We start from the raw sequence: 16,645 nt of genomic DNA on the forward strand, positions 1-16,645 counted from the left end.
ATTCAACTGAATAAAAACTGAAGCAATTCAAGCACAACCTAAAACTAATACCATGTTAAAGCACCTTCTGGCTCCACTACCAGTGTTTTTGGCAGGAGTTTTTCAGTATCCAATACCTTAATCTGTTCTCTCAACTATAGCTGGTAAACTATACCAGCTCTAAATCTACCAGGTGTTGAGAACGTCTTTTGTCAGAAATGAATTAGCTGACCACTGTTTCTGCTTACAGGACCGAGCAACTGACGGAGGCCAGGCGAAGCTTTAATTAAGACTTTAATGATGAAAACTTAGAAATGAATGAAGCATTCCTTAATATACAACAACAGAATCATAAACTAACTCAGAGAGGACGAACGTAGAATAAAAGTGTGTCAGGTTATCAGGTTTCAGCTGGGAGACGGGTTGATATGAAGTGTCTGTATGGTGCAGTACATTATGTTCATAATACGTTATGTGGTATTGTTCATTTTTGTGGATTGTTCTAAAAGTATTTTCCCAAAGACTGAATAGTTCTCATAAATCCAGATACGTCACATCAAAATGATGCAAAATCATTTCAGTAAAATGTTTCCAAGACGTTATCCAGTTTATTAATTTGTCATATGGTCCACGTAGATGCTTGTTAAGCAGAAGTTATTCTGGGAGTGCTTCCCTCAGTACAGCAAAATTATTGTCAACAGATCTTTACTGGTTACTACAATGTCTTGCAGTAACCATCATGTTATCCAGTTCTACTGTACAATCAACATACAGTTTTACAAATAACTGAAAACACATGCAATGCCCTGTTTTTGTCTTATCAGATGGGACATACATGTTCACAGATGAACTCCAGAAGAGCTAAACATGATTTCAGATTCACCTTCAAAACTTGAAAACTAAAGAACAACAAAACAAAACATCTGCAAACCGCAGAACCTAGAAAGTCTTTCCAAGGACCAAGGACAAGTAATGGGAATACCGGACAAATGTGTGGAGAAGAGACGAGAGAAGACTTGGATGGCACTATAAAGGGATGAGCTAGCCTTTCGGAGCGGTGTACTGGCGCAGGAGTGTGGAGATGGCGCTGGATTCAGTGACCTCCTCGGGAAGAGAGCCCTCCATGTCTTTGATGGATGGGTCAGCGCCGCTGTTCAGGAGGAGCTCTACAATGTCAGCAAACTCGCAGGCGGATGCTAGGAAACACAGAGGACATAATGAAGCAGAGGCTAGGAGGAGGTGTTCAAAGCAAAGTGTTGAGTTCATGAAGGAGAAAATAATTTTTCTGTAAACTGTGTCGATACATGACTAACTGGAATATGGAGATATGGAGAATTATCAACAAGTCATATAAAAACAGAGAACAAAGCACGCAAGCTGTATGTGTTTAGACAGACATGTTGCTAAAACATACATGTTTTAGCAACATGTCAAGATAACAATTTTTGCTGGACGACAAATTGTCCCAGGACTCATTGCGATAAACTATAAAACTGTTGTTTTGAGACCAATTTCAAGTAACATAATAGCAATAATGGCATAATAATGCCAGAACACATTCTCATGGATCAATAAAATTTTAATTCTAATGAACATTTAAACAGTGGAACTGGAAGACATTTGAAATATCCAAAACAAATAAAGAAAACAACAGAAACAACAAATGACATTAATTATGAAGTCTGTGTAAGCAAAAAATATCTTTTGAAAAAAGGGATAGTTGAGACCCAAACACCAAACTGAAGACTTTTATCAGTCAGTTTTTAGTAAAAGGAGAGGGAATACAGAAAAACGACAAATAAACCAAATGGAAATGATTGAGTTTCTTTTAATTTATCATGCAATTAATTGATGTATTGTTTATTGTGACTGGCCCAGGTGCCATGTTAGAACATTGCAGCTTTGTTGACCTTGTTAATTTACCAACGTGTTACGGCTGACCTGCAGATAATTTGCTAGGACAAAATACCGGTTGGAGTCAAGAAAGATGTAACATTCTGAACAAATCTCCATTGTATAATTACACAAAGGTAATACTGAGAAAAAGTAGAGTCCAGTTTTACTGCACAATAAAGCCTCTTAATGCCTTAAATAACAGTAAAGAAGTGTTGCACTAAAACATTTGGTGCATTCCTTTTGTTAGAAATTTGGTTGGAATAAAGATGAGCAAGAAACATAGATGGGAACAATAAACCTGCCAGGAATAGGTTGTTTTACTTTTTATATAATTAACTAACACTTAAGAGTACTATGTTTTATTCAGTAAGTATTTAACCATATATGTTTTGCTAAGCTATTGATATGATAAAGTTAGACATGCCTCTTTAGTGATGGGTATCTGCTTTAGGTAAACCTACCAAATATCTTTTCAACAGCTAGCATTGTTTAATATAGCATATGTAGAGGATTGAAGTTAATGAAAAGCTTATCTGCAGACCCTGCAGTGACACTAGCCTGGACCTGAGCCTCCTTCAAACACTTCATTTCTGCCCCACTGGCAATATGTGGCCCGCTAAAAGGGTCTTCTCTCTCTCTCCCTGTTTCAGTGCAGAATAAAGAGGAGAAGGGACAGCTTGCACTTTCCTAACCCAGTTAGTGAGTCCCATCATTCCTGATGCACCTCTAAACCATGTGGCACCCCCCCGCCCCACCACCTCCTCCCCTCTCTCCCTAGCCCTCTCTTGTTGTGAGTGCTCTTCTCTGTCAGTATCAATCGCAGGCTCCTTTTAAAAAGCAGACTTTGTGCTGTGCCACGTTCGCTGATGTCAGCAGCTGCGGTGATTGACAGCTAGGCCTTTTAACCTGCAGCCCAGAGGTGGCTGACGGGCCTGGATGCTGGTGGGAGTCCAAATGCGCGAGATGTGATGATACATCGGAATGCATGTGGGCAAGTAAGCAAATGTGAGTGGCACGTATGAATGCGGAGGTGAATGAAGTGTTAAAAGCTCAGGGAACCAGCCAAATCAGACTGAGCTCGACTGCTTTTTCTTTTTTTTTTCTTTTTTTCCGCTTTTTACAGCTTTGCTTGCAGCTTTCCTCTTGTTGCTCTAAACAGTATTTTATTCAGCCAGCCGAGTGCGCACGTGGCGGGTGTCTCGGCTGGGCCTTGAGCCGTAAAAAGTGGCCAGCCCTCAGGGGAGCAGTAGAGGAGGAGAACAATTTATGGTGAGCAGTAAACCCTCAATTAATCACTTGCCAGCCACTGCGGCCCTGTGCAAAGAGAGGTAGGAATGAATTTTCATTCTCTGCTATTTGTCTCTTTGAGTTCATCGCTTATGTTTATTAGTCATCTTTTTATACCACATCCTCAGGGGCTGCTCTGATGAGTGCATGTATATGTGTGTGTATGTAGCCTGCTGGTAGGTGATGCAACATGCCCGCTCCGACGCCACCACGCCGTCGGAGGACAGATGGTGTAGCAGCTCATACACACATGTACGCTCATAAAGAGGCTCAAAGGACGTGAGCACCGCCCATCAGGGACACGTGTGTTGGGGCACGAGAGGGTCAGGGGAGTCTGAGGACCACTGCTGATTTCCTCTGGGAGGTCTGGCGATTATTACACACACACAGAAAAGTGTGCACACACAGACACACACACACACTCAGCTAAGGAGGCACACATACAAACCAAAGAACAGAGAAGAATCACAGAGACTTGGTGAAAAAATAGAAAAGTGTTGAAAATTAAGATGAGGAATGGAGCAGAGTTAGAAGAAATATGATAAATCTGAGACAAATATGGGCAAAGGGTGTGTGTGTGTGTGTGTGTGTGTGTGTGTGTGTGTGTGTGCGTGTGTGTGGGCAAAAAACAAGCTGCTGTACAAAAAGGGAGGACGCATGCAGACAACATAGTCATGACAATGTACGTTTTTTCAATTGCAGAGATGAATACAAGGGGGGCTCCTTACCATAATGTAGCGCTGTCTGCCCTTCATTATCCTGAAAAAGGCAAAACAAGTGTTTACTTCAGCAGACCCATGACAGAGGAGCAATAAAATACTCCAGAGTGAGCAAATTCAGAGAATAATCAGGGTGAGATGCTGCATCTTTGCACTGCATATTGCAAAAAAAGTTTTGAGCAGTCAGTGTCTGTAGTGGAGGACATACTGACTGCTTTTGTTCACTCTATTTTCTCTGGTTATACTCTCCATTTACTGTTTACTGCTAACATTAACTTGAAATTCTCACTTTGTCTACCTTCCCATATAGACGGATGCCTTACTGACACACTTAGAAGTCAAGATCCAGCATGTTATAGACACGTCTCTGCATGGACACATCTCCAGCACGTTATCAAGTGTTCTCTTAATTTTGTCATTGTACTGTTTTTTGTTTTGTTTGTTTGTTAATTGTTTTGTGGGTTTTTTTTTTTTTATCACACAAAGCACTTTGAATTGTCTTGTTGCTGTCCAAATCAACATGTCTTAACCTTGTTAAAGCAAAGGTCACAGTTAAAGATTGTGTTTACTGTTAGATATGCTGCTTTTGTCCTGCTATAAAAAGAACAGGTCACAGTCTCACTTACTATTCAAAGCTGCGTTTTTCAGCAGATTGCTGCTCAAACTGAGTCTGGGTCTGCAGAGTCTAAAAGTGACAGTCTGTGTCAGAAAGTGTGCAGAAAATCCACAAAGGGTCTCTCATGTGGACGAGGATGACTCTGTGTCTTTATAACAGTACAAATGTCATTTGGGGTCAAAGGGTCAGAGGTGGAGATGTAACTCTTGTATGAATTGTTTGACTGGGGACAAGGATGGGGAAATATGTGTGTGCGCAGGTATAATGAAGCAGAATATATGACAGGCAACATCAACAGCAGAATCACTTCTTAATCACCACTCCAGACTGCCTTTGCACCTCATAATTGAGACAAATGGATCAAACTGTTGCCACTGGTCTGAGAAATGAAGAGCTTGTACTGAGCACAGTGTTTTGAAATGCTCAGGAAGACAAATTGATTCGCATTACGCCAAGGGAATGCAAATAAAAACGTTGCAGAAAAAAAACAAACAAACAGAAATAACAACCTCCTGGTATATCAAAAACAAGCAAAGCGTTACATAAAAGTTTGATACATCACACAATATGAAGAAAGAAGCGGTAATAAGATAAAAACCCAAGACATGACAAAAATGATAGAGCTTTTTTGACATTTATGAAAAACCCGTAGTAAACAAAAAATGTTTTCTGTCCTGATTTAAAAGTGTCAGTGGTTCCTGCGTGTCTCAGTCTTTTGGACAATTGGATCTAGAGTTGAGGAGCACACTAGTAACTAAATGTGCCTTGATGTGTTTTAATTTGAGGTTTAAATTTGCAACGATTCCTAAATCTATTTTGGTCCTAAAGGCCTTTAGTGGAATAAACAGACAGGAAAACAGGCAGAGAGAAGAGAGGAAGACATGCAGCAAAGGTCTTAGGGACGGGAATCGAACCCAGGACGGCTGCGTTGAGGCTTCTACCCTCTGGATGTTGCACTTGCTCTACCTGTGCAACACACAGCGCCCCAGCATTATTAAAAGTGATATTAAATATCAATTTTTAAAAATATTTTTAGAAAACCACATGTGCTGTCTCAAAATGTCTTAATTCTTTTCATGTGACTGTGTTCCTTCTACTTTTCTTCAGTCCTAACATCCACCTTTCTCACTCTGCCTTTCCGTTTCCTCTTCACTTTCATGTCCTCTCCCTCTCTTTTCCACCCACCTTCTGAGGCTGGGAGTCGGTGCATAGTGAAACCATTGCTGTGCTTTTCTTGGTCCCTCTGGACCAGCACTTTGGGGACCCGCTTATTGGATTAGCGCTTGGTATTCCCTCTGGGTGGATTTCAGAACACAGATGTGAATCGCCACCAGTGTGGAAATCAGTGATGTGATTCAACCAAGACAGCAATGCTGTCTGTCTGCAGGTAAAAAAAATCACAACTTAAGATGTTCCGCACAAATTGTCCATTTTATTTTTCTGCTGTGTGTAAAGCAGAGTGGAGAAAAGTACCATAAAAATATAGCTTTTAAATAAAGATTCTTATGGCAACTGCCATAAAAATCTGGTTATAAATATAAAACTTTGAAGGTAGTGGAGAGGGTATTATGTCAAATCAACTTTTTATTTAGCTTTATGTCATGTTATAATGTTATTCCCTCATCAAAAATATACCTGGAGTTCAGCTTTGATTCTTTAATGAAAATTTGAGAAATCCTTGAATCTCCCATGGTAACCAATCAGGGGTGCGTAAACGAATACTCCCACAAAGCAACATCTATTTCCATGCAGTCCGCCTCATAGAGCATCCCTCTCCTGCAACTCTCCCCTCTCTGCTCCTACAAACTAGTGGCAGCAGTCAGCAAACACGTGGAGGAATTGTAAGTACTCCTAAGAATGGTTGTAAATGGCATCATGGAGGAGCACTCAGGTCATGATGGGCGGAAGAGGGCGTGTTGGAAAGTGTAGCAGCTTCTTAAAGAGATAAAGACCAATTTCAAGGTGTCAAATTGCATTTCTATAATAACTGATGGTAACATAGTTACCTGATTATGCTATAATATGGCACTATGTGCCTAGAAAATACAAAATGTCCCTTCTTTAAAAAAAAGTTCCTTGTTTTTGTACACATCAAACAAAAGCAAAAACAGTGAGATGGGGACTGAAATGTAAAAACTGAAGTGTGTTAAATCACCTAACTCCATAGCTTTATTTAAAGTGAAAGGGATTATAGTTCCCATGTTAATTTTTTAAAACACAATGATCTCTTAGCTTTCTCATACAAAAAAAGAGTAATAATAACAGATTATGAGCATATTTGAAGAGGATTATAGTATATGTAGGCAGTGCAAATGCAGCCTAAGGCCTTCTTGCATGACTGTGGGGGTCATTCTCCGCAAACTTTAATGCCCCTGGATTCAGGACGGAAGCTTGATGGAATCACAGGAAATTGGATTGTCTTCTATTTGCTTTGGAAGCAGACACTCCCCCTCCGACCCTCTTACCTGCAGTCAACATCCCCCACCCCTCGCTCTCCTGTCTCCCCTGTTCCCATCCCATTATGGAAGCATGTCGCACCAAACCTTTGCTTTTACATGTCATCCAAAGTTTCCTCTTGCAAAACAGAAACGCTGGGCTGGATGTCAGCAGAAAGCTCAATAAAGTACCATAGTGGCAGAGGAGACCCGGCTCAGAGTGCTAGTGTATCACGCTCATGGGGAGGGAGGAGGCGGGAGCAATATGCTTAGAAGCTGCATGGATCTATCAGTCTGATTACAGTTTTGCTGAATTCAGGTCCCACTAATCTATCATTTCTACCACACAAATGATGTGAAGCAAGATGAATGTAAGGAAGAGAAAGTGAATTAGAGGGATATAAAAAGAAGGCAAGCAGTCTTGTGAAAAAAGGAAACACTGTAACTAGTCCAAAGTTGTTTGAAAAAAAAAAAGAATCGCAAAGAGACCAAAGAATAATTTTAACTTAAAGGAGCAGTTTCTGTTATTTTAAGTACAAGAACAGCATAGGTCAAACAACTAACTCCGTAACTCTAACTCAGGCCAGTAAAAAAAAGAGAAAAAATACAAATCTATTTCGCTGTATTTTTGAAATACCAAATATACAGCTAGTGGTTCATTATACTTTGTTCATTTTCTGAACTTGTGGCTCTAAGCAAATAAAGCTCTAGCATTAACAGAGTTTGGTGTCTAACAGGGCTAAGCTAGCCTGCCACATATTTTTTTGGACATATAGTAAAACTACACAGCACTAGCACAACAACTTAGAGACACTATTTATAAATTGCACATAATTGTCACTGCTACAAAACTAAATGACATGCAACAACTTTTGCAATGACAGAAGAATAAGGTTGCTCCATATCGTACCACAACATGCCAACGCTCTGTCTGTACTGATGAAGTACAACTTCTCTCGGTATGCCGAATGCTTGGACTGGTCACAGTAGGACAGCTTGACCAATTTTCTGATTAATCCAGCTAATAAAGATTGGACAACTTGAGACAACTCTAGACCAACTCTAGAATGGAGGACAAGATTTTTTATTTATTCATTATGAAGACTCCTTTGAAGACTCCTTATAAGAATACACAAGTAAAATAGAAATGTGATAAAATTTGATGGATTTTTTACAGACATTAACATATGTACCAAAGCAAGCATAAGTGAGATGATAAGTGTAAAGTTTGGATGCTTAATCATTCTACAATGTATTCAAAAAACAGAAAGATATTGCTATTGTTCATTTGCAACAAGTAAAAATGTTGATGCATACAACATACTCTCAGAAAATTTAAATACTGCCCAAATTATTCAACTTGCTGAAATTCACTGTTAATAAATAAACTAATTTAGAGTATAAATATTGCAGTTCACTAAACCTGTAGTCTCTCTCAAGAAGACATCATGATGTCCAGAGATAAGTACATAGGTTTTGTTGACAGTTTTGTAAAGCCAACCAAAAATATTTTAGTTTGTTTTTCTAGGAACTAACTACCAAGGTGGAATGGGCTTACAAATTTGTCTCACTACAGTGATCTTTCCTGTAGCTCTCTTTTCTTAGCTCATTTTTCTGTGTCGCAGTAAACTTTCTTTGGGCTTTTCTTCCTCTCTTCCCTTCCCGCCTCCTCCTTTTCTCCTCCTGCTGTCCCTGACAGCAACATTAAACAAGTAGGGAAAAATGAACAAGCAATTATGATTTATGATCAATGCATGCAGCAGCTGCTGACTTTTATAATGACAGTGGTTGGGGGGAGGGAGGATGAATGTGTGTGTGGTTTGGATGAGGGGGAATCAATAGGGGCCTGGGATCATTGGTATGCAGATTCCAAGAGATAGGGTTATGACGAGTAGGTGCCATTAATCAGAAAGCCGAATGCAGATCAGGATGGAAGAGATGATACTCCTATACGGCATCATAAGTAAATCTGGAGCAGCTACTACAGAGCCAAAAATCAAAAATCAGACTCTGTGTGCAATAAATTACACAGTTTGTGCGTGGCATCCAGTTTTTAAAGATACTGTGTTTAAAACATTCAATGAAAGCTTCCAAAGGAAAAAAAAAAATCTTAGCAAACTTTTTCCTGCAAAGTGAGATTCCCTTATTATTTCATGCATCTTACATCAAATGTATTAATATATATTAATGATATATGGGTGGCGCAGTTGGTAGAGCTGTTGCCTTGCAGCAAGAAGGTTCTGGGTTCGATTCCCAGCCCCGGTCTTTCTGCATGGAGTTTGCATTGTCTCCCTGTGCATGTGTGGGTTTTCTCCGGGTACTCCGGTTTCCTCCCACATTCCAAAAACATGACTCTAGAAATTGTCCCTAGGTGTGGGTGTGTGTGCATGGTTGTGTGTCTCTGTGTTGCCTTGCGACAGACTGGCGACCTGTCCAGGGTGTACCCCGCCTCTCGCCTGGAACGATAGCTGGAGATAGGCACCAGCAACCCTCCCAACCCCACTAGGGACAAGGGTCTAAAGAAAATGGATGGATTAATAATATATATATATTAGCTTAGTGAGATTATATATATGACATTTACAGTGAAAGACAATGAAGAGGATCGTGCAGATCCATCTCTTTGTGTTATGATCTAAGTACTGTAGTCTTTAAGTACTGTAGTCAAATATTCCCAGGCAAATCTTGTTCAAAGCAACATGCTAAGTTTATTAGGCAGTAGAACAATTTTTAGATAATGGCACTGAAATATGTTATAAGCCAAGCCATCAATAAGTCACATCAAAACTTATAACTCAGCTGCTGAAGGTGTTCAGTATGTTCTATATAAAATCCTTGCAGGCAGGAGCAAATCATAATCTTATTAAAGATTGTAGTTGACAGAAAATATCTTCCGGAGTAAAGAATAAAGGCTGGCATGTTTCAGGTGCTCCCAAACATTATAGTAAATTATAAATTCTGACATCTACATGGCTTAGCTTTTAAGAATTATAATAAGGTGTTGGCCTACAAATACACAAGCCATCATATCGAAAACAAAAAGTCTTTATCAATGTGTTTTTGAAAGTAGGTTAGACATAGTCTTGCACATGAATTTGCCCTTTGTATTTGTGTGCGGTTATCCTGCTGGTGAGTGTCTGAAAAGGCCCCCTCTTAAAAGGATCTGGGGCCAGCCGTAATCAGATTTAGGCATCTGTCTGTGTGCAGGGAGAGGTGAGTTTAACCATTCATTATGTGAGCGCTGCCACCCACGGCCAGATTAGCCTGACACCAAACTCCCTGCCCTTCACATGTCCAGGAAGTGTCCTTCACTTGCCTGGAACTTCACCCTGCCCCCTCTGATTCAAACCACCGAAAAGAAAATAAAAAAAATAAAAATACACAACTTCTATAAAACAATAATAACCTATTGGATGTTTTGGATACTTTTCGTTTGTCTTTTCTTGATGGAAATGCCTCCCTGTAAAAACCTTGCCAGTCTAGGACAATAGCAATGCTTTATCTCGGTCAGGTTTATTGAAATATCCTGAACACGTCATTACGTTTTGACTTTCTGGTCCCACCAAACAAAAGAAACTGGGTTTTCATCAAATTTGCTTCTCGATCTTTTTCTTACATGCTCATCTTCTCCCCCTACATTTTTCTCTTCCCCCTCCATGTCACTGGGCTTGCTTATCCTCATGGGACACCTTAGCCTCCATTAAAGCCATCAAAAGAGGAGGATAGGGCTGAGGCTCAGAATTAACCTCACCAGAGGCCCCGTCTGTCCTCCTGCGGCTCATCGATGATGTTTAAAAAGAAATATATGAAATAAATAAATACATAAAAGAGTGTAATATGAAAATCAATGCCAGCAGTGGGGGCTGTGGCTGAGGCATTTGGAGAGAGGGACTCATAAAGCTGAGTACTGCAGGAGACTGATGGAAGGCAAAACACTTACTTTGTTTATTCTCTCTCCTCGGCCCTGTCCCCTCCCCTGGCTGTCTGAATCCAGCTCGCACTCCCTCACTCTGCCCCCTCTCTCTGTCTGAAACAGTCGAGGACAGCTTTAATGCGCCTGACAATTTATGTGGATGGTTAAGAACGATGGAAATCAAATAGTTGAGTGTAGGCAAGGCCCAGTGAGTGGCCAATAAGAAAGAAACAACAGCTGATGATGGCAAAGAGGACTGTTACCTGCTTGAATGGCTCTTTAGGCTGCACTATTACTGTCAAGTTGCTGGCTCTTTTCTGAGTGCTCATATTATAGATTCATAACTGTTTCTGTGTCTGATAGGCGCTTTTAACACAGCTTGGCAACAGCTTCCTCATTTCATCGAGTTGGACTAATGTGCAGCAGGTACTAAATATGAATCCCATATGAGCAGCTTACAGTGTCACTTATAAAATGTCAAAGGCGGTGTGAGGTGGATATTGTGCCTTTTGTGTGGTTGTATGAACTTTTACAGAGGTATGCATTCATTCCTACTTCCTCAGAAAGAACCATCTTGAGCTCGACCAATGTTGCGTGGAAACCAGAATAGCTGCTAAGCAGCAAAACTGCTGTTCTAGCATCAGCTAATCTTAGTGTTCATGTGGACGGCTTGGCAAGAATGCAGGCAGCCTTTTAAAATAAAACAAATTTAGATTGATTTAGATTGAGCATAATATTTTGCACTTTGAGTCTACAAGTCTCCTTAGCTATAAATCCATCTTTCTTGGAGTTAGACCTTCACAAACCTAAATATTAAGCTAAAAATAATACTTATGTGTAACATTTAATAATGTTCACTTGGACGTAAGTGCAGAAGAAAACGTTTGAACAGCAAAAATAGCTAAATCATAGTGTTACAAATCTTGCAATTTGAATATTATGAGTATCAAACAAAAATAAAATGTTCTCTGTGTTCAACAAACAATGCAATGGTGTCCATCTCGGAAATATTGATACATTCCTTTGGTTTGGCTACTTAAAAGTCCAGGCATCATATATATATATTTTAAATGTTAAAAGAAGCCATGAAAACTAAAGCAGGGTCTACAACGCATTGTTTCAAATTGGTATTATCACATACTTCTCCAGAGATTTCAATTCTTTTAAGCCCAGCTTTACAGTTAAACCTGTAAAGCTGGACATGATGGACAGACTGATGGACAGACGGATGGATGGATGGATGGGAAGAATTGACAAGTGGATGGATAATTCCACCCAGGATAAATAATCCTGGGTGGCCAGGATAAATAATCCTGGGTGGAATTATCCATCCACTTGTCCAATGGAGGGATGGATAGATGGAAAAATTGATGTATGTATGGATAGATCGATGGATGTGATGACTGAGGGTTGAACTGATAATTGACACACAAGCAACAGACGGAAGAATAACAGGAGTGGTGGACTGATCAACAGATGGATCGTTATGTTTCAAGAAAGATGGGAAGTTAGCTTTTATTACTTCGTCATGGAATTGCACACACTAAAAAAAAAAAAAAAAAAAATATATATATATATATATATATATATATATATATATATATATGACTTCATCCACCTGGTGTATTTTTGTGCAGGCTCTTCTGTCTAATTCTCTAATTTCCTCCATTTTTCTCTATCTGGGACATTTTAAACTGCTACATTTCAGGAGAGGAGACTCTTGGCATCACTTGCTGCCTACCAGCCAGCGAGCGCACGAAACATCTATAAAAATCCCTTCATTTACTACATCCCCCCTTTCTCTGTGTAGGTTTCTGGTACACAAACAATCGGGTTCTGTTGTAGACGGGAGACGTTCACACAAATCCAGCAATTCAAGAGGTGAGCAGAGAGAGATGTGGATGTTTCTTTTTTCCAGTTTAGAACATAAAGTTTGATAAATTATGTTTTATTTCTCTGATTTACTGTTTTGTACAATTACAACTGGCTGCAGAAAGCCTCTTTCAGGCTCTTTCAGCAAAGATAGGGTAGAAGTGCAGTGCTTATAAACAGCATCTGCTTAGTCTGCATCTAAATGTGCTGTTATGGATTTTCTTTGCCTTTCTATGGATCCATCACATTATTGTGTGTATATATATATTGGCATGTAAACATGCTATATAATGTATCATTTTTTTAAGGTGATATAGAGAAATTGCAAAAACCTTAACTGTTAACTGTTAACTTAACCTTAACTGTTCCAGTTGCCCAACTTAAAAAGGCAAAACGTGAGAATAGAGATCATGACATACTTACCAATATTGCCTTGGTATTTTTTCCATCACTTTTATTTTACACCTCATTTTGATGTAAATTTTTCAGAAGCTTTCAGCTGCTTAAGTTCCCACCTTTCTGCCTTTCCTCTCTTGATGACCCTTTACATTCGAGACGATGGGATACACAATTACTCACACACAAACACACATGCACACACACAATTATGACGAATCTTGCTGGATATTTGTTATGACTGGGCTGACTGAGCCATTAGTTATAGGAGGCAGTGCTGGGAAAGGGGAGGGATACAAATGTGTAATAATGCCTCCGCCGTAGAATTTCAATCAGCCACCAAGGTGTGTGTTGGCCGATTTTATCACACAAACAGTTGATAGCAGTGAAGAAGACACAGATGAGAGGATTAGGTCATCTCTGTTTGCCAAGAAACGACCCGAGCTTTACCTGAACAGCTTCATCTGCACACCAGATCCATGCAAAAGTAAAAAAAAAAAAAACTTTAGTTTTTTTTTCTTAAACATCAAAATGGTATTTACTTAATACTGATCAACTTACAACGTTTGTCATGACATCCTGCAAAACTGCACAATGTTTTATCCTGAATCCAACAATTTAAGAAATTTCACATTGTCAGTGCTTTAGCATCATCATATTTAACTTGGATCAGTGGGAACTACCATGAAGATTTAAATCTGTTATGGTTTACACATTAGCTTCTGATTTGTTTTCAATAAATGTATGGTTATGTTTGGGCAACAAAACTAAGGGCTGAGAATCTCTGGGCAGTTATGGGTGAACAATGTTTAGATCTTCTAAAACCTTTAAATGTTTTTCCACTTTCCAAGATGTCAGGATGGAAGGTCCCACAGAAATACCCAATTTGGATGAAACAGTTAAAGCCCAACTGGCCCATTATATTAGGAGGATTTCAGTTCATCAGTAAACAGTTATTTTGACTTGTTAGCTTCGTCTTGTTTCTGGCATCCAGGCTCTTGCTACATTAAAACATTTCCATCATTTTAATGAGTAATTAAATGGACTGTAAACTATATTATTCGCAGTTAACAGATCTCCACATAATTTAAAATCTGTTTTTGTTTCCTATGGGAATTACAACAGAATCAGTACTTCTGCGTTTAGCCTGGTTTCTTCCTGGACAAACCCATTTACGGCGATTTTAATAAACTGAATCCTGCTGTATTATAATTTGGATTGAACTGGACTCAAGGTAAATAAATCAGAATTAAACTATAGGGCTGGAATGAACTATGACCAATTTTAATTCTATTTAAATGGATAAGAATTTGATCAGTTGGCTTTGCAAAATGCCCTGAACAGAGATTTGTTGTGAATTAGCCTTAGAGAAATAGACTGAATTGTACTGAATTAACAAATTCAGAACAGTATTGAAAATGTCAAATGAGGAAACTTTATAAGGAGGGAAGTCTTCCAACACTTCAGCAGAAGTGTTGGAAGACTTTATGCAGTGTGCTATGATCCGACACCTTACAGACAACAACTTGTGTGCTTCTTTTTTGTTTGTCAAAAAAATATTGATATACACAGATTTGAGAAAGACCTATTTGACACACACACGCACGCACGCACACACACAAACAATAAAACTGTCCACATTTCTGTAAGGGGTTCAAGTGCAAACTGTGTGCATGAGATTTGTTGTGTATTCGCCAGCCACCAACTGAAGGCCACCCAGTCAGATATTTATTACTATTGATCTAGCTGGTCCTGGCTGGAGACTTTTGTTCGTTCGGCTTGAGGCTCTGACCTCAATTAAGTTATGAATTTCTATCTGATAGACTGAGAGTGCTTGGGGCCTGCCGTGGCCGAGCCACCACGCTGGATTAATTAGAATTAGCGGTGCTGCGAGTCGCTCTCCCCGCCTCATGGATCATGTTGTTTTAATACAAAGCAGGGGCAAAGGCAGGGAGAGTTGGATTGAAGGGAACCGGGGTGCGGGGGCAGGGCTGAGTTATGAGGAGAGGATGAGAAACAGAGTCGTGCAAAATGCAGAAAAAAAAGGAAAGAAAAAGCAAAAAATCCGGAACAAGTCGAGTAGAAGCATGTGACACACAGACATGTGCTTAACACCAGCGCTGCCTTTTCTTCCCATCAGCCCCCCTTTACGTCAAACCTTAATATTTCCTTCCTTCCTGGCATTGTGTTCCTGTTGGGTTAACCTGTCTCTCACCTGTCTATCCTCTTTGTCAGCCTAATCCCCACTCTCTGTCACACAGCCTCTCTGTAATCACAGACTAACTCACGTATTGTGAATGTCTTCATTTGACCATTTTTGGCCATTGTTATCACCTGCAGCATCACAGACCCAAAGCACCCAAAGCGAGGCCTTTTTTTTATTTTTAACCCCGTTTCATATTAATTGGCATGTGATATCTTCACATGCATATCTCCATAGTAACCCTAAGGCTTGATGGTAAGGTTAGAAGACAGGTTAGTATTTCCAACTGGAAAACAAAAGCAGTGCATATGTGAGAGACAGAGAGTGAATGTGTGCGTGAGTGTGCATGAATTTGGGATTACTCCACCCGCACTGCAATGACCACCAGCAGAGCGAACTCGCACACACTTCTGTTGTGGAGACTCTCCATTGACAGAAAGCATTCCCAAGCTTCTTACCGTCACCTTTGACCATTTTATTTATATAACTAAATATCTCAGTCCGTCCAAATGTAATTACAACACACATCTTATCAGTAAACTTACCCTAAAAACAAACATGTCCCATTAAATATCCCTTAGACCTAAATCATACCTTATCGAAGGAGTCCTATTGTTCTGTTAAACCCAGCAAGATGTTGCACATCGTTTGCAAATTTGTTGTAGAGAGTGTAATGTCTTCTGCCATCAGGCGTTTCTTCAGAGCTGCTGTAGTACTAACTGCTACAGGAGATCCTTCTGGCCCTCAGCCATTAGCATCTACAGCAATTCTCAGAAGAGATCTTTATAATATAAGTTACAGCAACATTTAATCTACATTTGGGTTTAATAATGTATTTTTGAACTGAATTTGAATTTTGTTCTCAAGGAAAATTGTTTACTGTTCTCCTTTCAGATTTTATTGATGCACAGAACAGCTTTTTATCCAAATTAGTCTATTTTTTTGCAATCAACTGAGTAGTTTTGTTTGCTTGATTTTTTTTTTATCCTTTTGAGACACAGTAGCATATTTTCCACTGCATCAAGATGTGTATTTATACATGGTTGTTCAGTTTAATAAAAAGCTACTCGTCAAGCAGAGTTAGTAAACTTTTTGTCTGTGTAGTTTTTCTATTTGAAGACACACATCTTTTCTTGGTAAATGAAGATTAAATTGCATAATAATAAATGCATGCATAATAAACATTATGCATGCATACATCATGCTTCTAACATGGGCAAGCCTTCCAGCCCTTTTGGAGGATAACAATATAATCTTGACATTCTTGAATACTCAATTTGACCTGTTCCCAAAGAAAAACATTACAATTTGATTTTATGTTTACTTGTT

The 16,645-nt window shown here is 39.4% G+C and overlaps 1 protein-coding gene across 1 annotated transcript in view; it reads right to left on the bottom strand.

Annotated features, from left to right (window-relative positions):
* Positions 1-255: 255 nt before the first annotated feature.
* The window catches only part of LOC103138492 (acyl-CoA-binding domain-containing protein 6-like), a 34,087-nt gene continuing 17,697 nt past the window's right edge, over positions 256-16,645 (bottom strand). The window contains exons 7-8 of the mRNA XM_007552693.2: positions 3,891-3,921; positions 256-1,175 (exon numbers count right to left, since the gene is read on the bottom strand). Of these exons, the coding sequence (XP_007552755.1) occupies positions 1,021-1,175; positions 3,891-3,921 (186 nt within the window). The 3' untranslated portion in view covers positions 256-1,020. The remainder of the gene's footprint in view (positions 1,176-3,890; positions 3,922-16,645) is intronic.

This window comes from Poecilia formosa, unplaced genomic scaffold (assembly GCF_000485575.1).
Source record: "Poecilia formosa unplaced genomic scaffold, Poecilia_formosa-5.1.2 Scaffold52, whole genome shotgun sequence".
Classification (NCBI taxonomy): Eukaryota; Metazoa; Chordata; class Actinopteri; order Cyprinodontiformes; family Poeciliidae; genus Poecilia; species Poecilia formosa.